Genomic DNA, 27,848 nt, shown 5'->3' with positions numbered 1-27,848 from the left:
AGATTAGAACCTACAGACAGTTCTTGGTAACAGGAGCACTGAGTGCTAGGAGGCTTAAAAATAGAAGTCATATGATGCCAATTATAACTCGGTAAAAATTTGCAGCCCTCAGAACCTATGCCGAGAAGCCAACATGGAAGATGGTCCTGCTTTCTATGGCTTTAAAAACATTTTTCTGACCATGTTTGCAACGTTTTTTTTCTTCAAGCTTTTAATTAAAGTTTTCTTGGCTCTCCTAACCCATTTCTATGTCGTCAAAGAAAACAGAAAAGAGGCAGCTAGGATAGCAGAAGAGATCTATGGTGGACTGTCAGGTAAAAAAAATCCTTCAATTTATTCCCAGCACCTCCAAAATTCCTCCTTGAAAATTCAGATGAAGAGTGTTTCTAGAAGGTAAGCTTTCCTTGTACTTTTGTGCTGAGTGCATAGATTAAAGTGTACCCTGTCACTTGAAGTAGCAACTGACATCTGGACCAATTGCTGAAGGATCTTCAGCTTCATTTTTCTTGGAAATTGATGGGTCTGGTCACAGTTAGTATGTAAGTAACAGAATAGTGGGTTCTAAAGGCTATCTCGAGAGACTTTCTACTAACCAAAAGAATTCTTATATAACATTATTTTTCTGCAGCACTTTGAGTCAAACTAACAAGAGAGGGCATTGTAATAAGACTGTTTTTCCTTGGGAAATGAAATGACCAATTAATTTGATTGAAAAGCAGTCCATGTAGCATGCTGTGTGTATGCCTATTGTGGCATCCTTTGCAAAGGGAACTGATTGGCCATTTGTCCCAGGAAAACTTCGTTAAAACCATTTGTACACTAGTGGCTCCACAGAAAGCACCAAAAATGGAGGTTTCCTCCCACTATGAAATTGCTACGATTTGGTTAAAACCTAGAACATCCCGTGCTCTGTAGAGGCCAGTCTCTATCCCTTTCCAGAAACAATTCGCCTTAATTGCGGTGACATAGCGCCAAAGTAACTGAAGCAGATAGGCCCTCATTGCTGGGACTGCCCCTTCACAGAGGAGGAGCAGGCTTTATTCATAAACACTGTCCAGAGTTGCTGTATGTATTTTTAGTGTTCCCGGGGGTTCCTGGATTGCATCATGCTTTAGTTGGTGTCTGTTTCAATTTGCGTCCAGGATTCTCTTTCAAAATAGACATGCTTTGTGATTTCAATGCGCTAGACAGCCTGGAAAACGCTAGGCATCAGTGGCCTCCTTACATAAAGACACAAGAACTCTAAGGCAAGCCATCAGAATGCTTCAGCTAGCTGGTAAAGGAAGTGTCAGAAGGTCTGGACTGTGGAAAGAGATCTCTTTTGGGGATTATATTTGTCACACATTTCAGGGAGGTATGTAACTGGTGGGGAAAAAAAAAACATTAATGCTTCTTTTTCGTTTCAAATGAAGTGTGATCTAGGAAGGTATTTTGACTTATAAATTTGGGCTGGGACTTCCTAGCATTTGATGCTCTTTTAGGTGTGTCATCCTTGTGACTTAAATTAGGGACAACCTAATGGAGATAGTTCCGGCAGAGTCTGTAAAAGTTGTTCCCGTGTGTGACTCCTGTCTTCGTGGTCCTTAGTGAAGTGTACTTGTTAGGGAGTTGGAGGACTCGGAACCTGTGTAAGCATGCTGTGCATTTTAATCATTAGATTTTAATCCGGTGCCAGACTTCCAATCTCTTGAAGAGACTCATTTACTCTAGCACAGCCATGTTGTTCGGGCTGTTGGGATGGTGCCCATTTCCAGATACTGTTAAAAGCAGGTGCTGGTGCGGCTAGTGCATCTAAGTCTAGTTTATTTATTTCATATATATATATATGTGTGTGTGTGTGTGTATGTGTGTGCTGTATATGTATTTGTCTATGTATGTGCCTCTCACATGTATGATAATACACTCAGATTTGATGTCTTTCTATAGTAAACTGATAGTTACATACCCAAAACATGTTTTATTTTCTTTTTTGCATGATTCTAACAGTTACTTTTCTTTTGCCATTATTTAGAGTTACCTATATACAGCAGCAGCAGGATTTTGTGAGCCAGGAATAGCGGGGCATACCTTTAATTAAAGCACTTAGGAGGCAGAGGCAGGTGGATCCCTGTGAGTTGGAGGCCAGCCTGGTCTATAAAGTGAGTCCCAGGATAACCATGGCTACCTAGTGACACCCTGTCTTGAAAAAAAAACCAGGAAGATATCTGTGACAGTGTTATTCTCAAATCAGAAGTCATCTTTGTGGTTCATTTGTCAGACAAAGGTTTGTTTGGAAAATGCATGATAATTACTCAGTGAGTTAGTGAATTGACTTAGCAAGACTCTCAGCTCGAGGCAAAATTGCTTGGTTCTTCTAGTATGCAAACATATTTGCACCAAATGAAAAGGAGAAATTGCTTAACCTGAATCCTGGCCGCATTTGCTGCCAAAGCTGTAGCCATAAAATTGCGTGGGGGATTTAGAAGTTGGAACATTTTACAGTTGCAGATATGAGCTTGTAAAATAATAGAATCTTTTCTTAAAAAGAAAAAAAAAGCAATTTTAAGAGAAGGGCTAAAACATTAGTTCATTTTCCAATTGCTACATTCAAAATCCTTTTTCCCCAAAGGGACTGATTTTTACTGGACAGCCAGCCCTGCCTGACTCCTGGCCATTCCTCTTCAGTATTCTTGCCTTCGTTCCTTTTTGTTTTGTCCCAGCACGTATGTAGTCTTTTGTCTTATTTAATTCCCTCTTTACTTCCTTCAACCGTGGCCTAACTGTCCTCTGGGCAGTTCATATCTCTGGTGCCTGCTGACTGTTTCCAGGTGGGAACAGCGAGTTCCTGGCAGAGGTTCTGCCTCCACAGGTCACCTGTAGCTCAGCTCTTCGGCTCCTAATGGGTTCAAAGAAGCTTTCTTAATCCAGGTCACTGACCAGACTTCATCTTCCTATGAGAACTGGATGTTCTAGTGAATAACCACTTAACTCCATTATATTATAACATTTCAAGGTTCTCAGAATTTGCATCATGCCCCCCCCACCCCGAGTGAACCCTGTGTTCTTAAAATCTCATCAATTCTAAGTCCTTATCATTATTGTGATTCAGAAATAAGATTCACGACTTTGTTCTCTTTGATAAATGCCACGAATGTTGCTTCCTATGATTTCAAAGCTTGAACAAAACTTGTACACCATGTGGAGCAAATATTGTAAACAGGCTGTCTTCTAGAATCATCTCACATTGTTATTAAAATTTGACAAGGGGTAAAGTCCTTGAATTAAATGTAAAAGAATTACTGGCTTTTATTTTGAATTCTTGGAACTTAAACATATTCCATCTAAATGCATTTTGTTATTAAATAGATAATTTGGGGGGGGGTTGCCATGAATTTTATTCAAAGACTCCGAGAACCAGAGCCACAAATCAGAGTTTGAAAGACATGAGGGAAGAGGTGAAAATGCTCTTGAACACTTTCCCTCCACCTCATCAGGCGCGAGCATATTTGTAAACTATCTTCATAATGTATTTGTAGCCCTGTGACCCAGGCAGGGCGCCAAGGAAGTAAAAATAGAGTATCTTAGACGGGAGGAATTGAGTCCTATTTAAGTATTCATGTACTTGGAGAGCTTGGTTACATATTTACTAAAAGCAATGGAAAAATTTTGGACCTGCCAAATAGCTTTACTCCTTAATGTTTTACAATCTGCTCCAATTTGCAGCTAAGAAGGGTATGAGATACTGTGTTGGGAACAAGAATAAAACCAGGCGATCTACATTGTGGCAGATTCAGGAACATAGTTGTGTGAAGACCCTAACAGGTCCTTTTTAGGGGGCTGTCATCCATAGTGGGACAGAAAAGGTTATTTCCTGGAGAGCGATTTTGTTTCCAGTTGAGAATACAGCAAATTTATTGCACTTTTTTTTTAACAAGGTCTCACTATGCAGCTCTGGCTGACTTGGAACTTCCAGGCTGGCCGACCTTGAGTTCACAGAGATCTGCTAGCTTCCTGAGCACTGGGATTGCAGGTGTACACCACCAATGTCCATCAAACTTTGTTTCCCCTGAGACAGACTCAGTCTGAGGCTGTCTTCAAACTCTCTTTGTAGCCGAGGGTGGCCTTGAACCTTGATCCTTCCTTGGGCCTTTTTCTCTAGAGTACAGCATGCTCCAGCTCCCCTGGTTTATACAGCACAGGGCTTCCTGCATGCGAAACCAGCTTTTCCAGCTTAGCCACCTACATCCCCTGCACCTATTTCACACTCTCAGCAGGAATAAGCAGATGCCAAAGCATCCCAATACAAGTGAATGTAGCACAGGATAGGCAAATTTAGAGACCAATTGTTCTTAAAAACAGAACAAGTTTTTTTTTTTTTTTTTTGAGACAGGGTTTCTCTGTATTGCTTTGGAACGTATCCTGGAACTAGTTCTTGTAGACCAGGCTGCCCTCAAACTCACAGAGATCCACCTGCCTCTGCCTCCTGAGTGCTGGGATTAAAGGCATGCGCCACCACCACCCGGCTTCTGAAGTTCTGAACCCTGGCTTTTGGTGTTATTTCTAACGCTTACTAAGCCACAAGACTTTTTTAGTAGGAGCAAAATGGAAAATGGTTGTCATTCATTTTGGGGTGTTCTTATGCATAAAGCAACATTCTCCCTTTCTCTCACGGGAGGGTCATTGGGACTTGAGGCAAGGGGCAGATCAGGGGAAAGAATCTGCTTAGGCAATAGCCTGAGTGAATTGTCCCGGTGTGCTGTACAACCTGGGGCTGGGCCATGGAGATGGGGTTGCAAAGCAGAGATGAAGTGAGGAAGAAACCCAAGGCAGCCACCATTCCTTCTTTCTTGGTGTAGTGGTAGGTGGCAGCACAGGCTTATGCAGGCGACCTCAGAATCATGGGTGGGAGTCGGGGAGGGGGGGCGGCATCCCAGGATACTGCTAGCAGAGCTAAGCAGCTGTCTGTGGGTGAGCAAGCAGCTGAGCAGCAGGCCTGGTGGTGCAGGGCTCACATGCCCAGAAGACGCCTGCAGCATTTGGCAGTAGATCTCATGATGCTGAAAGTCCCCCACCTCTAACGGTGACAGACTCCCAACAGCGACAGACTTTTGACAGGGACCGTGGCATCGGAAAGGCAAGAACTCATCTCCTGGGGGGAGATTGCATGCCGCTCTTTCCAGAGCTACTGACTGGTTCCTGTTTCCTGGCTGTTGTCTCCAAGTTGTAAGATGGCTACAGGGAAAGTCAGAAGAAATCAGGAGGGTTTTTGTTTTGTTCTCCTTTCCTCAGTTTAGACAACGTATACCAAATCCATTTTTTTGTTTTGTTTTGTTTTTTTTTTTTTTGTTTTTCAAGACAGAGTTTCTCTGTAGCTTTGGAGCCTGTCCTGGAACTAACTTTGTAGACCAGACTGGCCTCGAACTCACAGAGATTCGCCTGCCTCTGCCTCCCAAGTGCTGGGATTAAAGGAATGCACCACCATTGCCTGGCCCAAACCCAATTTTTTAAAACCTAATCTTGGTGCCCTAATTTCGATTTCAACAGTGAGTAGGAGCACTACAAATGCTAGCGTATCCTGTGACATGCAGAGGCCTAGTGCGTGGGGCTGATTGCCCCTTGGTTCTTTTCATCCACAAAGTACCAGAGAAACCAACACCTGGAAAAAAGAGGTGGGAGGCCCATGAAGAACATGCTGTCCCTTGGACCTCTGCTGCTTGGTGGACCAGAGAGAGCCATGTTCTCATCTGGGAGCAGGGAGAGATGCTTAGGGCAAGTTTAGGAAGGGGGTGGAGTCATTTTAAAGACCCGAGCACAGAGAAATCCACAAGGGTTTAATGAACACAGACAGGGCCGGCACCCATAGCATAAGAGACTTCTGTCAGTATGGCTCCTACCATGCCCACTCCCCGTCAGCCCTCATCCCTCCTGAGTTTGCTTTTGACTCCTAATACTCAAGGTGAGTGCACATTCCTTCTTTCCGTGACAGAAACAGAACCCCACAGTGCTGCCTTCTTTGTTTAGGGCTGTTTTCACTCAACATTAGTCTCGTGTGCTTTATCCAAGTACTGCCTAGGGTTTGGGTCTAATGGGACTGATAAATAATGGAACGTTACGAGAGAGTCTGGAATTGGCTAATGGATGTGCTTAAGGCTCTTGCTTCACACAGGGCAAATGACCATCAGATCCTGTGCAGAGGCAAACCCAGTTCATGTTGATATCCTAAGCTAATACTTTTAGGAGTCAGTGGCTGCCGTAGTCTTGTTTTTATGCTTTAAGAGGTTACCTCTACAACTTGAGTCTCCCTTACATGAAATGCTTGGAACCAAGACGTTTTAGATTTCAGATTTTTTTTCTCCCAGAGTTGAGAAAATTTGCTATCTTGGGGGGAGGAAACCCTAGCTTAAATACTAAATTCATCCATGAAATTTCCTGTAACATGTAAAATAATGGGGACATGAATCAGGGTTTCATGCGATGGAATTTTCTATTCTATGGGTGACACTGTTGTGTCAGTGCTCCAGAAGTTTGGGATTTTGGAGCAGTCTAATTTTTTTTCTAAAATTTTGGCCTCTAAAGTAGAAATGCTTACCCTGGAGTTCTTCAGGCACCCCAGGCTGACTAGCTAGCATTAGAAAAACAGAATGCCAAAGGCACACTGAAGAGTTGCTGCTTCCATTGCTCAGGCTGCTGAACTGGGGAAAGACTGTCCTGAAACCCCGAGGGCCTGTGTGTGTCTGAAGCAGAGCTGCCAAGGACTGAGATGGAGATGTACGAGAAGGAGACTAAAGATGAGAGGCAAGGAGATGTTCAAGGAGATTCAGGAATACTCTGCTCCGCAGCTGGACTCTGTCCTCTGAGCTGACCTTTTCATTAGTAGAAGTGATTTGCAGCTAGTTTTTATATTCAGACATGGTATGAAAGTCTACGGGGTACAGGAAAGAAGGCTAAGTGAGCCATGTCTTGAAATTCACTTTTCATTGTCATAGCCAAGCAAGGTCCACAAGATATAAACTATATGTAAAACAAATTAAAAAATTATCAGTTAATTTGACTTAAAAGTTCATTTTCCCCTTTATGTCCATTTTTACCAATTTTTTTCCCTTGTTTTACTGGTATAGAGTGCTTTGGGCTCCCCTTTTGTACAGGGTATAATTTTTTGCTCTCGGGGAAACTTGTCTGAAGGTGTTAATTTGGGTGCCCTTAAGAACCAACGTGATGCAAATTTACCAGTTTTGCTTCGCTCCAACATGATTGGTTCTCTCACACCATCAATCTTACAAAGGTCCCGTTCTTCTCTAAGGACACGTCACCGCAGTTTTAGTTGGTCCTTGGAAACTCTGAGTCGGGGAAACACTTCTAAGTAAACTGTCACGCTCACCGGCTGTGGGCCATCTCAGAAATAAATAGAGATAAAACACAGCATGTGTTTGTTTATAGCAAGCCCTTTTTATTTTTCTTTATTATAAAAGCATTTCACATTCATTACAGGAGTACAAGATGACAAACCATTTTTATCTATTTGTTTATTTTGTCTTGGTTAAAAATTATTTCCTGGAATTAATTTTAACAGAAAAGTTACAAGGTCAGTACAAAGAATTCCCAGTCTCTCGCTCCATTCATGTTTAGCTAACTGCTCCAATAATATCTCTTCAAGCAAAGGGGTCCCACTCCAGGTCAAAGAGTGCGTCAGATGTTATGCGTTGCCTTCCACACTCACCTTCCATCTAGAAAAGGTCCCTGTCTCTTCTGCAGCTGGCTCAGGGCCAATTCATTTATTGACTATCCCTAGGTGTGAGCTGCTGCAGGGTTTGCTCCTAAGAGTCAGGTTATGCTTTGGGGGCATGAACAGCACAGACAGGATGATAGGATGTTCTTAACACTGTGTTCCCTCTCATGCCATACACTGTGGCTCATGGCATTTAATCAGATGGCACATGGTGCCAACTTTTTTTTTTAATTTTTTTCTTACCAATGCTTGTGTTTTTCTTTTTTCCTTTTTTTTCAAGATTTATTTATTTATTTATTATGTATTCAGTATTGTGTCTGCCTGCAGGCCAGAAGAGGGCACCAGATCTCATTACAGATGGTTGTGAGCCACCATGTGGTTGCTGGGAATTGAACTCAGGACCTTTGGAAGAGCAGGCAATGCTCTTAACCACTGAGCCATCTCTCCAGACCCTTGTGTTTTTCTTTGAAACCTGAGCTGGTCAAATTATTTCTACAATTTTTTCCAGAATAAAATATGCACATTCCCTTTATAATTAATATAGTGATAATTTGAACCTGATCCTGTTATTTATTCTACGTTTTTTTTCAGTTAGTGTATTTTAAGTGATCCTGATGGTGGCCAGGGTTCAGGTTTCCCATTGTCCACAAACTTGTTAAAAACAAAATCTCACCAAAAATGGAAGTGTGCAAATTTAAAACACTACTGACCAGAAGGACCCTTTGCATTAAAGAAAGCCCAAGTGTATGGCATTCTATTCAGTATGGCAAGAGGATAACCACACTTTTAAAACTGCGCAGATTTCGCAAACTGGAGCAGGTCTGTTTCCGAAACAAAATATTGTCCTTTGGGATTTTTCTTATGTGGTTACTTCTCAAATGCCCATCAAAGCTGATCAGTCTTAGAGGCAGAGAAACAATTACAGAAAAGTAAATACACTCATAAAACAGGGAGAAGCCTGTCTCTTAGAGAGCTGCCCTGTGATGTCTACTTATTAATCAATCACTTTGCCCTGAGCACCCGACTCTGTGGCTATCCTAGACTGGCCTTCAGAGAGCCCTGCCAAATAGATTACTGTCTCCTGGTTTACAGCTAGGAAAACTGAGGTTCAAATGCTTATGGCAAAGGCTGCTTTTGGCAGAGTGATTGAAGTAGGACGTGAGCTCAGGCAGCCTGGCTCTACTGGCCCCATGTGCTCAACTTTCTAGGGTAAATTTTGGGGGATCATATCATCTGAAAAGGGTATTTTGCATTAAAATACATAGATATTATTATCAAAAGAATCAGAGAAAATTACTTAAGCAATTCAGGAAAACATCTTCCTTCTTTCCTTTCTTCTTTTCCCTTCCTCCATCCCTCCCTTCCTTTCTTCCTTCACCTCTTCTTTTAACTAAGAGCTTCACCAAGTGTTCTTCCACTGAGCCATATTTCAGGTCTCTTTTCTCATATTTCTTCAGGTTTACAAAGCATAGGCTTTGAATTTCGGGGGTATAGATGGAGGTGAGATAATATTATGGGAAATAGAAAAAACCTAATTGGTTCATTTAGTTCTTCACTTGACCTTAGAGTTACCAGGGACAAGTCCTTAGTTTTGTTTGAAAAAAAAAAGTATTTCATGTTAAAACCACCCATGGAAAGGCAGCAGGAGCCGAGGCGCCCAGCTCCCTGAATCCAGCAAGTTCTGATTCATGGTTCAGGCTAGGTTCTTCTCTTCCCTCAAGAGCCGCAGCGGGTGGACAGCATGAACAGCTGCAAGTCTCCTGACCTTGACCAGAAACCTGATTTGTGTTTCAGACTGCTGGGCTGACCGATCACCACTCCACGAGGCTGCGGCCCAAGGACGCTTGCTGGCTCTTAAAACTTTAATTGCACAAGTAAGTAAGACTGTGTCCTCTGTGCTGTGGCTCTAATCTAGAATCTCTCTGTTAGCGTTGGCCACAGCCGTGCTCAGCCTCCATGCTGTGGCTCTAATCTAGAATCTCTCTGTATTAGCGTTGGCCACAGCCGTGCTCAGCCTCCATGCTGTGGCTCTAATCTAGAATCTCTCTGTATTAGCGTTGGCCACAGCAGTGCTCAGCCTCCATGCTGTGGCTTTAATCTAGAATCTCTCTGTATTCGCGTTGGCCATAGCTGTGCTCAGCCGCCATGCTGTTGCTCTAATCTAGAATCTCTGTATTAGCAATGGCCACAGCTGTACTCAGGTCCCAGCACTGCCGTTCCAGGTGTCTTCAGCTTGTCCCCACCCACACCGTGGGCTCCTCTTGCCTCTGCTTTCTGTAAGAGCTGCTTCAGTTTCGACCCACTTCGCTTCCTTTCCCCCTTGGGAAAACTTCCTGACAGGAAGTTTCTCTCTAAAGGACAATGAAGGGGATCCCCAAATTTATGTCATGCTAACAAGAACACCTCATGCTCTTGGAGATTGCATTTGTTGGCTATCGATGTGCTATGAATCTCCTCAAAGCAAGGAGACGCTAATCAACAACAAACACTCGAATTCTTGAAGTTTCTAAGGGCTTGGGGTGCAGGTTCCAGGCAGGGAAGTGGCTGCTAGGTCATGCGATGATTCATGGTGGGGGGAGGGGCCATCTGTTTTCACACAGTTTCAGGGACTTCACCACAGGGCTGTGTTATGAGGTAGCAGCTGACTTTCTCCAGAGAGGGTGCCTAAGAAGGAAGTCACATTTTACAAAAACCTTTATTTTAATTTTATATGGATGGGTATTTTAGCTGCATGTATGCCTGTGGACTATGTGCATGCAGTGCCCTGGGAAGCCAGAAGAGGGACCAGAGTTTCAGACAGTTCTGTGCTGCCATATGGGTGCTGGGAACTGAACCCTGGGTCCTCCGGAAGGGCAGTCAGAGCTCTTCACGGCTCAACCAGCTCCCCAGCCCCTTTACTCTTTAAAGCCTAGTCTTGGAAGTGACATCATTTCGTTCCCTGATGCTCACATTTCAAGGAGAAAGCATTACCCAACTGAGGCTGCTTTAGGAACTGGGCATCACTAGGTACCACTGAGAGGTTGCCCACTTCAACAATGCACATTTCAAGTAGGCTCTGAAATAGGTTAGATAAATCTTAGGGCAGATTTAGCTATTGGCAGCACTGTATTTTTATTGCTGAATGTATCCCACACAGGTAAGGGCAATTGTTTTTAGCCAGCTGGGATAGTGATATTTTGTGTGTGTCCCTCTCTTTTTAGTGATTCATTACTTTTGTTCGGTTTTACATTTTTGATTTTAAATTTATTTTGTATTGACTTCTTTATTTTGCAAAATATTTATTTATGTGTGTGTGTATAGGGACAGAGGGGGCATGCCATGGTAAGCATTTAGCAGATCACTGGTGATGGTTCTCTTCTTTTACCGTATGGGGACCGGGATCAACTTAGGTATCAGGCTTGGCGGCAATTGCCCTTACCTGTGGAACCATCTCCATGGCCACTTGTTTGTGAGACGTAGTCTCAGGTATCCCAGGCTAGTCTCAGCTTTCTAGCTGGAGCACAAGGTGACCTTGAACTTTTAACCTTCCTGCTTGCACTTTCCGTGTTCTGGAATTCAATCGAAGCACGTCCCTCACCAATTTATGCTGGACTGAGGATCAAACCAGCCAGACAAGCACTTCATCAACTCAGTTTCATCCCCAGCTTAAAGCCTCTCCATTTGAGCTCCAGCACTTAGCATTTCAGAGGTTTTTTTCTTTTGTTTGTTTTTTGGATTCGTGGAGACAGGGTTTCTCTGTAGCTTTGGTTCCTGTCCTGGAACTAGCTCTGTAGACCAGGCTGGCCTCGAACTCACAGAGATTCGCCTTCCTCTGCCTCCCGAGTGCAAATAGAGGCAAAATGAAAACAGAACTACTAGCAATGATGGACTTTGTATTTGATCTTGTCACTAACCTAGTCTCCCCTCAAGCTGTGTTTCTGACTGAACTCAAGGGCATCACACACTAGGCGGCTCTCTACACTGCCTTTCCTCCCCTGCACAGGGCCTTCTTAGGCTCTGAGAGTGGCCTCCAGGTCCTGCATGTGCTAAGCAAGTGACTTACCGTGGAGGGCTCCTGTTTGTTTATTTATTTTTGCTTTGTAGAGACAGGATTTCTCTGTGTAGCCCCGGCTATCCCAGAACTCACTCTGTAGACCAGGCTGGCCTCTGCCTCCCCAGTGCTAGTGTTGGGCTTAAAGGCATGTGCTGCTGCCACCCGGCTTGTTTCTTTATATGTAAGCACTTTAAACAATCATCGGATTCTATCCCCTTTTTGTTGTTTCTTTGCTCTTTGAGACAGAGTCTCATGTTGTTTGGACAGGTCTCAACATTAGTAGAGGCTGACCTCAAATTCATAATCTTCGTGCCTCGACCTCCCTCCCAAGTGCTGGGGTTCTAGTGGTGCACCAGCAGGATCGGCAATGATATCACCACTACTCTGAAACTTGTTATTTTAGTAATGTGATTAAGTGAGTAAGGGCACTACAGAGAGGGATTTCAGTTGGTTTGCTACAGACTCAATTCTTTGCTTTTTGCACTAGTCAAGCATATAGTCTACTGCTATTTAAGATTTCTTTTTATTTTTTTTTTTTTGTGTGTATCTTAGTACCCTTGCAATCCAGAAGGAGGCATTGGAGGTGTTGAAGCTGGAGTTCCAGGCGGTTGTGAGCAATCTGACATGTGTTCTGGGAACTGAACTCTGGTTCTCCAGAAGAGCAGCCAATGCTTTAACCACAGAGCCACTTCTCCAGCCGCGTATACTCCACTTTTTAAAAGAAAAAAATTATTTGTTGTGTGTCTGGCAAGTCTCTTTACCCGTTGAGCTCTCTTGCTGGCCTATATCTTTTACTTTTAAAAGCTTGTTTTATATTTAGGTCATGTGCTAAATGTGAGTAAAACATTCACCCACCTTGAGTAAATGCAAAGAAAGAATTAATTCAGGACCGTCTTGGCTGTCGTACTGTCACCGACAGCTGGGTAACATCAAGTCTTACAAACGATTTGCCTTTTCTGTATGTCCATTTTCTCATGCACGCTTAGGAGTCAGTCTAGATCACTGGTTCTCGTCCTGTGGGTCGCGACCCCCTCAAGGGTCAAATGACTATTTCATGGGGGTCACATATCCTGCATATTAGATATTTACATTATTATTCATAACAGTAGCAAACTTTCAGTTGTAAAGTAGCAATCACATAGTTTTATAGCAGAGTCACTACAACATATTAAAAAGTCGTCACAGCACTAGGAAGGTTGGGAACAAATGACCTTCTTCGTGGCACTTCTCCGGTGCCGAGGTTTCGTTTTGAACTGCAGCTGTGCTTCTAGTACAATGCTGCCACCTCGTGGGCTAGATTATTTTAAGCCACTTTCTTTCCCACTCTCTTTTCGGTTTTTCCTTTTCTTTCCTTTCCTCTTTTTCTATTATCACTGGATATCAAGTATTCATTTCTTAAAAGGAAATCATATATGGGGAGGATAAAGGAAAAAGGGAAAGACCCCAATTGTGAGATACATAGGGCTTTTGAAGCCTTGTCCTTAAACTTCCTTGTCTCTATACTCCTTCACCAGAGAAGTTTCTATAGCGCTATGTGTTTGTGTGTATTATACTATATATTCTATACAATAATAGGTACACAGATCAAGCATTTGCCAATGAGACAGATACGCCTGTCTCTGCTTGAGTGCTGGGATGAAAGCCATGTGCCACTGTGTCTGGTGATTATTTTTTCTCCCTAAACTAAACTTTTAGAATATTCCATGTTCCCAGCTGAAATTTCAACATGCTTTCTGTAGTATGAAAGTTTTTTCTCTTGCTTTTTTGTTTTAATTCTTTCTTCCCCAGTAGACTCTTGGAGGAGAGGGGCTTAGGCCATAAATTTCAAAGACCCATGTCCTAGCACATTGCCTGAATCAGCAGAACAAATGACTTTGAGACTCTATGCTGTGTTTAAAGATTTATTTTTATTCTCTCTCTCTCTCTCTTTCTCTCTGTGTGTGTGTGTGGTGTGTGTGTGTGAGAGAGAGAGAGAGAAAGAGAGAGAGACAGAGACAGAGAGAGACAGAGAGAGAGAATGCAGATAACCTAGGAAGCCAGAGACATTAGATCCCCCAGAAGCTGGTGTTAAAGGCAGTTGTGGGCAGCCTGATGTGGATGTTGAGAACCAAGCTTGGGTTCTTTTCAAGAGCCATGCTTGCTCTTAAATTCTGGACCATGTCTCCAGTCCCCAGTGCTGTGTTTAGAATCCCATGGTCGTGACTCCTACTCTATTTTATACGGTGCTAGTATCACTGTCCTCACCCGCTTTTCGAAAACAGAAACCCGATGGGTGCCATTCTTGCTTTGCTGCGCTGGCTGCAGCACTTCACTGTCTTCTCTCCAAACTTCAGGGGATCAACGTGAATCTTGTGACAATTAACCGCGTCTCCTCTCTCCATGAGGCATGCCTTGGGGGTCATGTGGCCTGCGCTAAGGTCTTGCTGGAAAATGGTGCACATGTGAGTACTGCCCCAGCCCTGCCCAGCATAGCTGGATTTGTCTGTCCAGGTCCATCCGCTAAAACAGCTGGGGAGGCACTCCCTTCCAGAGTGCTTACTCACCGAGCAATGGGAAGGTCGAGCTCTATCCGTCTTCCTCTTTTCACTCTATGTAAGCCATGTGTGAATATCCAGATGGGTTCATTAAAAAATATTTTGTTGATCTCCTGAGTAAATTGGGAGCATGGGGACCATGGGAGAGGGTTGAAGGGGGTGGGAGAGGAAGGGAGGGGAGCTGAGAAAAATGTAGAGTTCAATAAAATCAATTAAAAAAGAAAAAAAACCCATTTTGTTATAAAACATAAATAACAATTTTCAACAGAACAATGAAAGACACTCAATTCAATGCTCCAAGTCAACCATCCTTTTAGGTGTACATTACCAAAGTAAACGAGTTTTAGGTATAAAACACATTGTGAACTGTTTTAGTTTCTTGTCTATGGCAATGATCACACACCTTGATAAAAGCAACTTAAAAAGAAAGGGTTTATTCTGCTCACAGTTCAAGGTTATAGTCCATTCTGGCTGTCAGGGAAGTCGCAGTGTTAAATTTAAAGCAGCTGGCTACAGTCGTCCAAAGGCCGAGGAAGAGAGCAAAGGTTGCACCATGCAGTAGTACTCAGATTGATTTCTCCATTCTGAAGAGGTCTAGGATCCCCTATCAAGGGAATAGTTCCACCCACAGGGGGGCAGGTCTTCCCACCTCAGATAAGGAAATCATGATAATTCCAGGGCTGTAGATGTGGTTCAGTGGACCTGAAGTTTCCTTCCTAGTACCCACATAGAGCAGCCAAGTTGACAATGAACACTTACCCTACCCCCAATTCATCAAATCAAACTTAGCACCCCTGCCTTCCATGCTCCTACTAGTATGGCCAATTAAGCAGCACTTAAAGCATTCCACTGCTTTCCTAATCCAAACTCCCAACATCCATATTTCTCCAAACAAAAACATGGTCAGGTCTATCACATTAATACCCTAGCTCCTGGGACCAATTTTTGTTTTAGTTAGGGTTTCTATTGCTGTGAAGAGACTCCATGACCACAGCAAATTCTTGTAAGACAAACATTTAATTGGGACGGTTCACTTACTGTTTGGAGATTCAGTCAGTCCATTATTATCATTTTGGCACATGGAGGCATACAGGCAGACATGGTGCTGCAGAAGTAGGTGAGAACTCTACACTTTGCAGGCAACAGGAAGTGGTCCTTGATACTGAGAGTAACAGGGAACTCAAAGTCCAGCCCCACAGTGACACACTTGCTCCAACAAAGCCACACCTACTCCAACAAAGCCACATCTGCTCCAACAAAGCCACACCTACTCCAACAAAGCCACATCTGCTCCAACAAAGCCACACCTACTCCAACAAGGCCACACCTCCTAACAGTACCAGTCCGGTTGGAGAGGTCTGGAATGCTCTCAGTCCCTCATCATCATCATGAGGGGATTTCTCCGGACACACATATAGGAGTAGGCACTTGGTGACAATTTTGCTGTGAGTTTTGCTCTGCCCAACATTAGGTCAATGGACTGACAGTTCACGGGGCCACGCCACTCTTCAACGCCTGCTGCATCGGCAGTGCGGCCTGTGTTAGCCTGCTCTTGGAGTTTGGAGCCAAGGCCCAGCTGGAGGTCTACCTGGCTTCACCTATCCATGAAGCAGTGAAGAGAGGTAAGCAAGCCACTCGAGGGCAGACCCGACAGTGCTGGGTTGATTGCACTTTACCTAAATCAAGGTCTAGTATTGGTCCTGATGTTTCCATCTACGTGCGGCTGCCACCACATCTGGGCTTGTGTACTTACTTCTTAAGGCTGTTTACATTCAATGCAAACTAGGCTCAATTTTTGTTTGACCAGGAAAACTGAAAGAGATAAGAATTATTTAGAAATGAATATTTACCAGCTACCATGTGTTTACTAGGCACGCTTTGGTTCTGATTATGTTATCTCTAAAGGAAAGGTTGGCTAAATTAATTAGCGATATTAGCTATTAATTTTTAAAAAATTTTTTGTGTGTATGTGTGTTTTGCACACATGGGGGAAAATTGTTACTTCTTTTTTTAAAAAAGATTTTTATTTATTTATTTTGTGCATATGAGTGTTTTGCCTGTGTGTGTCTGTGTGCAGCAGGCATTTCTGGAGACTGGAGTTACAAACCGTTGTGAGCCACCATGTGGTGCTGGGAATTGAACCTAGGTCCTATGGAAGAGCAACAGCTTGAGGAATCAACAGAGTCTGGCATACCAAGTTGAGGCAGGACCACCCCCTCTTATTGAGGCTGAGCAAGGTATCCCACCACAGCAATGTGGCTCCAAAAAGCCAGTTCATATACCTGGGATTTTGGGAGTGAGCGAGTCCAATATGTTGTTTTTTGTTGTGGCTTTGTGAGGCTTTTTTTTTTTTTTTTGAGACAGCATTTCTCTGTGTAACAGCGTTGGCTCTTCTGGAACTCATTCTGTAGACCAGGCTGGCCTCGAACTCACAGAGATCTGCCTGCCTCTGCCTCCCAAGTGCTGGGATTAAAGGTGTCACCACCACCGCTGGGCAAGTGAGTTTATTTATAAATTATTATATATTATTATATATGATATTATATAAATATTATAATTACATAATATATAATTATAAAAAATTATATATTCCACCAGGTCACAGAGAGTGCATGGAGATTCTGCTGGAGAATAATGTCAACATTGACCAAGAGCTTCCGCAGCTTGGAACGCCTCTGTATGTAGCCTGTACCTATGAGAGAGTCGACTGCGTGAAGAAGCTTCTAGAACTAGGTAATTGTTAGAACAGTTTTAGTGAAATGAAGCGGCTAGACTTTTTTAAAAAGTGAATCTAAAGATTGTATTATTTTCTGTTTGCTTATTTATTTTTATTCATTTTGCATCCCAACCACAGTTCTCCCTCCCACCCCTCCTCCTGCCCCCTCTCACCTTCCCCCTAGCCCATCCCCAATTGACTCCTCCCAAAGGGCAAGACCTCCCATGGGGAGTCAACAAAGTCTGCCAAATTAAGTTGAGGCAGAACCAAGCCCCTCCCCACTACATTAAGGCTGAGCAGGGCATCCCACCATAGGGAATGGGCTCCAAAAAGCCAGCTCATGTATCAGGGATAAATCCTGGTCCCACTACCAGGGCCCCTCAGATAGACCAAGCTACACAACTGTCTCCCACATGCAGAGGGCCTAGTTCAGTCCCATGCAGGCTCCACAGCTGTCCGTCTAGAGGTCGTGACTTCTCACGAGCTTGCTTCTGCTGTCTCTGTAGATTTCTCCATCATGATCTTGACCTCCCTTGCTCATATATTCCCTCCTCCCTCTATTCATTTGTATTCCCAGGCTCAGCCTGGTGCTTGGCTGTGGATCTCTGCATCTGCTTCCATCAGTTACTAGATAAAGCTTCTATGGTGACAATTAGCGTAGTCATCAATCTGATTACAGGGGAAGGCCAGTTCAGGCACCTCTCCACTCTTGCAAAGAGTCTTAGGTGGGGTCATCCTCGTGAATTCTTGGGGAGTTCTCTAGCATCAGGTCTTTCACTCACTCTATAATAGCTCCCTCTATCAAGATATCTCTTTCATTGCTCTCCCTCTCCATCCTTCCCCAACTCGACCATCTGGTTCCTTCATGTTCTCATACCCCATCTCCTCTACATACCGCCGCCCTTAAAGTTTACCCAGGAGATCTCATCATTCTTATCAGGTTAGAAAGATTCTGATTGCATTGGACACTTGAAAGCTAGATGCACAGCTCATCTAGAGAAACACGTATTTATCTCTCAGCTCTGCTTCCGTTGATGCTGGCCTTATGTAGCTAGGATGCTTCTCCCTGGTTGCGGCAATATGACCGCCACAAACACTTGGGCTGTAACAAGAAGGAATATCGGCTCTCTTTGAGTTGCATGCATGGCCGTCTCTGAACCAATTGATTGACCGTTGTGGCCAGGGGAATATAGGCTACTGATGGACTGAGGGCTAGATTCCAGTTTACCCTGCAGTCATTAGGTTTCTCTTAGGGTACATGGGCTGAGACTCTGACAGGAAGATGCCTTTCCAAAGGGAAAACTAAGTATAGAATGTGGTGGCCAAAGCCGGGCGATGGTGGCGCACGCCTTTAATCCCAGCACTCGGGAGGCAGAGGCAGGCGGATCTATGTGAGTTCGAGACCAGCCTGGTCTACAGAGCTAGTTCCAGGACAGGCTCCAAAGCCACAGAGAAACCCTGTCTCGAAAAAACCAAAAAAAAAAAAAAAAAAAGAATGTGGTGGCCATTTGCAGCAGACCCACCTCTGTCCCCCTAAGACAGTCATTTGTCACTTCAGAATGTCATATAAAAAAACAACCAGGGGCTGGAGAGAGATGGCTCAGAGGTTAAGAGCACTGGCTGCTCTTCCAAAGGTCCTGAGTTCAATTCCCAGCAACCACATGGTGGCTCACAACCATCTGTACTGGGATCTGGAGCCCTCCTTTGGCGTGCAGACATACATCGAGGCAGAATGTTGTATACATAATAAATAAATAAATCTTTAAAAAAAAAACAAAAAACAAACAAAAACAAAACAAAAAAAAAAAACAACCATTCCAGGGACAAGTAGAATACGCCAAAACTATCTTTTGATTTATGATTTAAGGCACCTAGCTACTGATGTAAACTTGTAAGCTATAGAAAGAACCCTTACTTGAGAAATTTGATCTCCAAGATTTTTTTATTATTTATTTTATTCCTTCATTTACTATTTTATATTAATTTTGGAAATCTTTTTTGAGTTTCCAATAATACAAATGCTAAACAAGTTTCTTTCTGTCTTTTACCAAAAAGTCCCCCAAATAACTATGTAACAGGAACTTCAAATATTTTGCTTTTGTTACATGTGTGTGTGTGCATGCATGCGTGTGTGCATGTGTGTGTGTGTGTGTGTGTATGAAAGCATCTAACTTCATTTTTCTCCAAACTGCTTGGGAGTAATCTTTCTGGGCATTGCGAAGGTTCTAGGCTTAAGTCACATAGTCTCCAAGGTTGGTTAAATACGCCATGGTGTGTAAGATGCCTTTATATACAACAATAGCTCATGTGTCTTACACTCACACGCAGCACTGATTGTGGTCATCTGCTCTCTAAAGGAGCCAGTGTTGACCGCGGCCGGTGGCTGGATACCCCACTGCATGCTGCAGCGAGGCAGTCCAGCGTGGAGGTCATCAACCTGCTCACCGAGTATGGGGCTAACCTGAGACTCAGAAACTCGCAGGGCAAAAGTGCCCTTGATCTTGCTGCTCCCAAAAGCAGTGTGGCGCAGGCGCTCCTGCTCCATGAAGGTAAGACAAACCGGGTAGGGTATTTACTTCTGCTCCCTAAGTGTGCTTAGACTAGTCTCATCCCTAGACTAGTCCTCGTTTTTCCCTTTTCCTTATAATTTGGGATGGTACTGTGGGAAGGGACAAAGTCCTGGATGCACTGCAGTGTGTCCTAAGACTTTTCTTTTACACTCTGTGTTTATTGTTGCATTTTATTTTCTACTACAAGAAAATAATCAGCAACCTTGAAATGATCCAAGAGTCATTCATGTTCATCATAGGAAAAGGCCACAAGTGAATACGTCAAAGGTCGACTTTGTAACACTAGGAGGCTGCTCGTGGGCAAATTAGAAATAACTCACTTGCTGCATAAGTAACATCAATAACGGCCAAGTATATAGCTTGTGGTCTCATTAGATCAAATCCCCCAGTAGCGCCATGGCCTCCTTAACAGAGGACTAACCTCACTGAATTCTTGGAAGCACTGAGAACCTCATAGAAACTTATGCTATCCGTATGAATAGAGAAGTGAAGGAGAGCTATGAATGAGAAAAGCGAAGCATAGAGGAATCGGCTTCCAGACGGTCACACACCTACTAGGAAGAAGCCCTAGGATGCTGCTAGAAAGAGCACTCTTAAAGTTCCAAGACCTGAACCCAAATCTCCTGAAACAATTTCCATAGCAAGGGCTCTCAAGTTTTGTGAAATCACTCCGAAGGCTGGTGTCTGGCCCAATGAAATGGTTGCTTTATTGTTTTGGAACTAGTTTTTCATCAGTGCTTAAAAAAAACCCTACTGTGCGCTGGGCAGTGGTGGCGCACGCCTTTAATCCCAGCACTTGGGAGGCACAGATAGGCAGGAGGGTCTCTGTGAGTTCGAGGCCAGCCTGGTCTACAAGAGCTAGTTCCAGGACAGGAACCAAAGTCACAGAGAAACCCTGTCTCGAAAAACCCAAAACAAAAACAAAAACAAAACAAAAAACCTACCGTGCAAATAAACCACCTGGGGACCTTTATAAAATCCATGTTTTGATCAAGGCAGTTTAAGCAGGGTCCTAAGCTCTGTATATTTAGCAGGCTCCCATCCTTTAACTAGCCTCGATCCATAGTAGTCTTGATGCCTAGGCCATTAGTAAATGCTCTTTTTTTGAAATGCCACTCGAGGGATAGTGGCCTTGCTTACCAGATGCTCGTTTCGAAAGTATGTTTGCAACTGCCCAATGAGAACAAAGCTTTTCTTTTCTTCTCCCCGCCACCCCCAATTGGGAGTGTTTTCAGGCCCAGGGTTTACTTGCATTCCTTATTAGCAAGCTCCTCTGTCCTCAAGGTTCATAAACACAGACATTATTTTTGAGCTTCTCCGAGAGAACTGGACAGTTTGTTGTATTACTGTGTTCTACTTAGCTACTTAGTTTCTGAGGTAAGGCTTGCCCCAGTTTTGAGGGGCACTGGGTAGGGCTCTTTGCAATTCTCAATCCCCAGCTTTTTATCTAAAGGTGAGGGTTTGCTTCTCTGAACAGCTCTCATTGCCTGTTCCTTGTCCGCATCAATCTTGAGTGGCCTCGGGCTGTTTGCATGTGTAGTCTGCTCTTTTTCCTGGTTTTCATAATGCCACTGCAGTAGAGCTTTACCTACAGTGAGGGTTTGTACAAGCCAGTGAGTAATCAGAGCCATGTGAGAAAGTCTTTGCTGACAGACAGGTGAAGAAATAATGGGATAATGTAAATGTCCCTTTATAAGTAGATTCCAAGAGACTGAAATTCAGGGACCAAGAGGGTCGAAGTGATTAGAGTCCTTTTTACATATCTATTGAGGTGGAACCCTTGCCAGAACAGAGGGCCCTTTCAGGTGTGTGTGTGGGAGAACCAGGTCTACCACATAGGGAGTTCGTACTGGAAGGCCCCGGAGGACCTTGAGGACTCTTTGGTCCTTGGTTCAGCTCCTCGCATTGGCTGTGTGACCACCGAGGTGCCACTTCCTGCTCCCACCCTCTCTTCTGTTGGCCCTCTGTCCTGAAGCTCTAGTAGGGCTCTGAACCCCAGTGCTTTTTACTTCAGCCAGCCTAGCATGTCCATTAGCACAGGCAATCGTGAGTGAGATAGGCTCGCCGTCGATCCACACCTTTTCCGAGCCTGTGTTCAATAACACAGTCACTGCTGAAGGATCAATAAAGGACGCCCTCTACAAAAGGGTAGCGCAGAATCCTCTGCTGGGAGCATTTACCATCATTTGGTAATTCCTATCTCATTCAGCTAAGCTTACAGTAGTCAAATCTTCTTTTCCACCCCACCGTGAGGCTCATGCCATTTTTATCCCCTCTCCCAGGTCCACCTGCTCTTTCTCAGCTCTGTCGCCTGTGTGTCCGGAAGTGCTTGGGCCGTCCATGTCCTCAAGCCATCTCCCAGCTAGGGCTTCCAGAGCCACTGGAAAAATTCCTCCTGTACCAGTAGTTGGGAATTGTTGCCTGCTGTAGTAGACACACTCGGTGGCTGGCTCACCATCCTAAAAATTGGCTCACCCATTTAGAGTAACTCTTCTATAAATCCAAATACTTGGGGTGAGCAAACTCCTGAGTAGTGTAATGGTTGTCAAGAGGAATCCAGAAATCTTGTAGTTCTTAACTCGTGTTAATCAACTTAAAATGAAACTGAAATGGGGGGAAATAAAAGGTTATTTTTGGATGATTCAGGACCCTTGGGCACCTGGGCCTGTGTTCAGCATTCTGAGTGTTGCATATACACAGGTAGATATGATTAAAATAAATGCTAAGTACTTAAGAAATGTTCTTGATTTAGTCCCTCTCCCAATATATTTTGTTAGTTTGTTGTTTTCCTAAAATAAATGTCTGCAATGATTTTGATTTCTCTTGTTTTTTTTAAACATATATAAATAGCTAAGCAGGGCTAAAGAGATGACTCAGGAGTTAAGAGCAGTTGCTGCTCTTGCATAAGACTTGGTTTGATTCCTAGAACTTACATGGCAGCTTCCAACCATATGTAACTCCAGTTTCAGAGAATCTAATGCCCTCTTCTGGCTGCTACAGGAACAACACACACATGGAGCATACACACATGCAGGCAAAACTTCTGCACACATAAAAATATATGGCTCTTTAAGAAAACAACTAAGAGACAGGTGGTAACTCATGCCTTTAATTCCAGCACTTCGGAGGCAGAGGCAGGTGGATATCTGTGAGTTTGAGGCTAGCCTGGTTTACCAAGCAAGTTGCAGGAGAGCCAGAACAGAGAAACCCTGTCTCAAAAAATCAAAAATCAAACCAAACTAAAGGAACAATTTTGGAAACCTCACAATTAAATGGGGACTCAGGTGACTTTAGTCTTATTGAATAAGGAAGATTTTGAAGAGATTAGCTCATCCACAGGTTGATATTAAATGTACATACACACACACACATTCTTCTTGAGGTATCACTGATTTCAATATATACCATAGAAATATAGCAACAAAAACAGCATGGGTGTAAACACCAGGCACATTCATCATTGAAGTAAAAATGAGGACCCACATGTAAGTCTCCACTCCTACTGCCACATGATTTTTGGACAAAGAGACTAAAAGACAGCATCTCCAACAAACAATACCAGTAAGACTGGACAGCTGTATGTAGAAGAATGCAAATAGATCCATACTTATCAGCCTGCATAAAACTCAACTCCAAGATTTCAACATAAAACCAGATACACTGAACCTGATAGAGGAGAAAATAGGAAAACATTTAAAGTTATTAGCATAGGAAATTACTTTCTGAACAGGATAGTGATAGCACAGTCATTAGAACCAATGATTAATAAATATGATATCATAAAACAAAAAAGCTCCTATATACCAAAGGACACCCTCATTCCAGCAAAATGGCAGCCTACAGAATGGAAAAAAACTTTACCAATTATGCATTTGGTAGAGGGCTATTATCAAAAATATATCAAGAACTAAAAAAAAATTGAACTTCAAGAAAACAATTTAAAAGGGGGTATAGAACTAAATAGATACTTTATCTAGACACTATTCTATTGTTGGGAAGAGATCATGATTAAGGCAGTTCTTGTGAAATGAGGTATTTAACTGGTGCTTGCTTATAGTTTCAGAGGCTTAGTCCATTATCATGTCAGAGAGCATGGTCACAGGTAGTTGTGGTGCTGGAGAAGTAGCTGAGAGTTCTACATTCTGATCTTCAAGTATAAAGAGAAATAGAGACACTGGGTCTGGCTTGGGGTTTTGAAACCTCAAATCCTATCCCCAGCAAAACACCTCTTTTAACAAGACCACACCTAACCTTTCTAATCCTTTCAAGCAATTCCACTCCCTGGTGACTAAGCATTAAAATCTATGAGCCAATGGGGGTCTTTTTATTCAAACCATCATAGTTCTCAAAAGATGAAACACAAATGGCTGAGAAACCTTTTAAAAAATGCTCAACATCCTTCACCATCAAGGAAACAAAAATGAAAATTACTTTGGGATTTCAGCTTATCCATGTCAGAATGGCTATATTAAAAATCAAAAAAACAAATGATGACAAATGTTGACTTGGAAGTGGGAAAAGAGGAATGCTTACTCATTGCTAGTGGGAGAGCAATCTGGTATAACCACACTGATTGAAATCAGGGTGGAGGTTACATGAAAAGTCATAAATAGATCTACCATTGCAGGGTTCTCCAGCAGATAAGGCTGAGGCAGAGCCAGTCCCACTGGTCTCTCCCTGGGGCTGAGCGGGATGGTGAGTATTGATGACCCAGACCTCCCCACTGGCCACTGAGGAAAAACACACACTGAGTCGGGAGTCTGTCAAAGCACTCACTTTATTGCATCAGGGCAGGAACTTATATAGGGGTAAGGTAGTGGGCTGGAGTCTTGGGGTGGGGTGAGGTGGAGTGAGGAATAAGGGTCAATAATATCATGCCATGTCAGCAGTGACTGGGTAGAGGCCAGCCTAGGTCAGGTTGTGTTGAGTCACTCCTCTCTAAACTCAAGTTAGGCTCAGAAAGTTACACTGGGCCTCACCAAGCTCAAGTTAGGCTTAGGAACTTACATTGGGCCTCACCAACCTCAAGTTAGGCTCAGGAAGTTACACTGGGTCTCACCAAGCTCAAGTTAGGCTTAGGAACTTACATTGGGCCTCATCAACCTCAAGTTAGGCTCAGGAAGTTACACTGGGCCTCACCAAGCTCAAGTTAGGCTCAGTAAGTTACACTGGGCCTCATTAAACTCAGGTTAGGCTTAGGAAGTTACACTGGGTCTCATGAGGCCCAACATACCATAAGATTCAGCTATGCCACTCCTGCACATATACTCAAAGGACTTGATGTCCTACTAACTAAGCAGAAGGTACAGCCACATCCTGGTCTGCAGGCTGAGAGAGAGAGAATGGTAGTGGACCTGGCTTGGGCTTTTGAAACCTCAAAGCCTATATCCAGTGACAAACTTCCTCTAACAAGGACATACCTACTCCAGCACGACCATACTTCCTAATCCTTCTAACCCTTTCAATCTAATCCCCAGTGACTAAGCATTAAAATGTATGAGCCTATAGAGGGTATTTTTACTCAAACCACCACAATGTCTATGGACTGATGAGTGGATAATGAAAATGTGGTACATTTACATAATGGAATATTATTCAGCTGTGAAGGAAAATGAAATTATGAAATTCACAGTTTAATTGATGGAGACAGGAGTGATCATTCTGAGTGAGGTAGCCTAGACTCAGAAATACATCCATGAGGGGGCTGGAGAGATGGCTCAGTGGTTAAGAGCACTGGCTGTGCTTCCAAAGGTCCTGAGTTCAATTCCCAGCAACCACATAGTGGCTCACAACCATCTGTAATGAGATCTGTCGCCCTCTTCTGGCCTGCAGACATACATGGAGGCAGAATGTTGTACACATAAATAAATAAATAAACAAACAGATAAACAAATAAATAAACAAACAAACAAATAAATAAATAATCTATGAATCTTTAGATCTGTGAGTTTAAATTAGGGTACCAATAGAAGTCAGGAAGCTAGTAGACGATAATGGGAGTACTTTCAACAGAGGAGAGATGAAGAGATGAACGGGGTGGGGGATGGAAAATAATGAAGCTAGAAGGAATAAATTGGTGGGAGACAGGATGGCAAGACTGAGTGGACTTGGTGGACAACAAAACCACAGCATAGCACCTGGAGAGGTGGCTTAGTAGTTAAGAGCACTTAATGCTTCTACAGAGGACCTGGGTGTGGTTCCCAGCACTGATACCAGGCATCTCTCAACTGCTTGTCGCTCTGGTTCTGATGCCCTCTGGACTCTGCAAGCCTCTTCATACACATGGTGCACATTAACTCAAGAGCATACACATGCACATTGATAGAAATAAAAATAAACCTTGAAAGAAGAACACCTGAAATTGGGATGGAAGAGTTGTGCTGAGGGAGGAACTGTATGGGAAGGAATGAGGGTGGAGTTCATTAAAACATATTTTGCAGGGAGGCTCTCTTGTTTGGCTGACCCTCAGCCATGCCTGCAGTATGCTGCTTCAGCTAGGTGCTACTGCAGCCACATAATTTTTTTTACTGATCTTCTCTAGGTGCTAATCCCTTGGGCTGCCTGACTCAACGTGTGAGTAGCACAGCATCTATTCCTCTTGGTCTCTTTGGTATTGTTATGAGCAGCATCACCCTTTACACTAGAAAGCTGATGAGTAATATGGGGGAAAAACAGGAAGAACGTGAAGGATGTGCTCGAAGAGGTGGTGGAAAAAGTTCTTGATTGGTGAGTTGTCAAAGGCAAAGGGGGATATGTTCTAAAATGGAAGGATTTATCAGATGAGGATAACACATGGGAGCCAGAAGAGAACCCAGATTACTCTAAACTCATCTGAGTTTCTTACAGTCAAAGAAAACAGCTCACAAGACAGAAAACTCAGAGGGAGGCAAGTACAAAGATGATTCTGATTCTGAAGATAAGGGAGAGAAAAGCAAACCAAAGAGGTGCTGCGGAATATTCCTACTCTGTGAAGGTATGCCACTGTGATTGGTTTAATACAGAGCTCAATGGCTATTAGCTAGGAAGTGGTTAGATGGACCATTTGGGGACAAAGAGGTCTCATGGAAGAAAAAAAGTAGAATTGCCAGCTGGACACTGTAGTGGGAGCTGCGGGCTGTGTTCCTGCCGCCCCAGCTCCTGGTCGCCTGGCTAGCTTATGCCCCGAAATAACAACACACAAACTGTATTCTTTTAAACATTGCTTGACCCATTATATCTAGCCTCTTCTTGGCTAACTCTCACACCTGGACTAGCCCATTTCTAATAATCTGCATAGCACCATTAGGTGCGCTTACCGGGAGAGATTCAGCATGTCTGACCTGGCGGCTGGCTACAGAGCATCTGGCTCTGAGAGGAGCTGCCCTGCATCTGAGCTCACTTCCTCTTCCTCCCAGCATTCTGTTCTGTTTACTCCACCCACCTAAAGGCTGGCCAATCAAATGGGCCAAGGCAGTTTCTTTATTAGCCAATGACCTTCCTCCATCATTTCCCCTTTTTCTGTTTAAACAAAAAAAAAGGAAGGCTTTAACTTTAACATAGCAAAATTACATATAACAAAACAGTTATAAAGCAAGAATAATGATGGAGGAAGGTCATTGGAACAAAGAGGGAGAAAGCCATGCCGGAGGAGCGGTAAAAGTCCCCTGTCATATGGCAACAACTAAGATAAATAGAAATTATAAGAGCTAGTGGGACAAGCCTAAGCTATAGGACAAGCTTTTATAATTAATAAGTCTCTCTGTGTGTATGTGTGTGTGTGTGGGGGGGGGGTGCTGGCAGACCAAAGAAACATCTGTCTGTGAAGAAGAAGAAAGAGTCAGAAAAGTAAGGAGGCTTTGCCTGGGGTTTGGAGCCTGCACAGATTATCAGAGCTACTGGCTCCAGTGGAGAGCTCATGTTCCAGATGAAATGAAAGAGCTCTGAGGAGACTGACCTGGTCCCTTGGCAATGTCAAGTGCCCACAGGTTGTCATATCCTTCTATGTGGAAAGGCTAATGTGGCATTCCTACCCCTCAGAGGGTGATGATAGAAGAAACAAGAATTAGCCCACTTGAGTTCCAACCTTTGATTGTGAGTTTTAATGGGGGAGGAAGGAGTTCTACTTGTCTTGACACCACAGAGGTGGCTTTGAAGAGCCAGCATAGTTTCTGTGCCCTGCAGCAGCCCAACTGCTTTATATCATTTCAAGCTGTATAATTTGCATCCCATTCCAATGGAGTGGTGTTTCAAGGCAGCCATTCTGTGCCTCACTAAGAAAGCGGAGGGCCTTCCATGCAGGCCACAACCTGTA

At 43.5% G+C, this 27,848-nt stretch overlaps 1 protein-coding gene and 1 pseudogene across 2 annotated transcripts; both read left to right on the top strand.

Moving 5' to 3' along the window:
- Positions 1-127: 127 nt before the first annotated feature.
- On the top strand, positions 128-22,361 carry Asb11 (ankyrin repeat and SOCS box containing 11). 2 transcript variants are annotated; one of them, XM_057759703.1, is made up of 7 exons: positions 128-314; positions 9,500-9,579; positions 14,072-14,179; positions 15,744-15,894; positions 16,871-17,005; positions 19,346-19,537; positions 21,841-22,361. In XM_057759703.1, the coding sequence occupies exons 1-7, from the start codon at positions 134-136 to the stop codon at positions 21,963-21,965; spliced, it is 972 nt and encodes a 323-aa protein (XP_057615686.1). In that variant the 5' UTR covers positions 128-133; the 3' UTR covers positions 21,966-22,361. The 2 variants fall into 2 exon arrangements, with proteins under 2 accessions (XP_057615686.1, XP_057615687.1); XM_057759704.1 differs by lacking the exon at positions 128-314 and adding an exon at positions 1,167-1,354.
- Positions 22,362-23,650: 1,289 nt separating this feature from the next.
- LOC130868644 (chromobox protein homolog 1-like) lies at positions 23,651-27,603 on the top strand (annotated as a pseudogene).
- The last annotated feature ends 245 nt before the right edge of the window (positions 27,604-27,848 follow it).

Source organism: Chionomys nivalis, chromosome X (assembly GCF_950005125.1).
Source record: "Chionomys nivalis chromosome X, mChiNiv1.1, whole genome shotgun sequence".
In the NCBI taxonomy this organism is placed as follows: domain Eukaryota; kingdom Metazoa; phylum Chordata; class Mammalia; order Rodentia; family Cricetidae; genus Chionomys; species Chionomys nivalis.
This window is presented reverse-complemented; position numbering and strand designations above follow the sequence as displayed.

Excerpts from the sequence above, each read along its gene's own strand:
- Asb11 (XM_057759703.1), top strand. The coding sequence starts at position 134 with ATGGAAGATGGTCCTGCTTTCTATGGCTTTAAAAACATTTTTCTGACC. Across the intron at positions 315-9,499 it reads GATCTATGGTGGACTGTCAG|ACTGCTGGGCTGACCGATCA; the intron begins GTAAAAAAAATC and ends TTTGTGTTTCAG. Across the intron at positions 17,006-19,345 it reads GAAGAAGCTTCTAGAACTAG|GAGCCAGTGTTGACCGCGGC; the intron begins GTAATTGTTAGA and ends TGCTCTCTAAAG.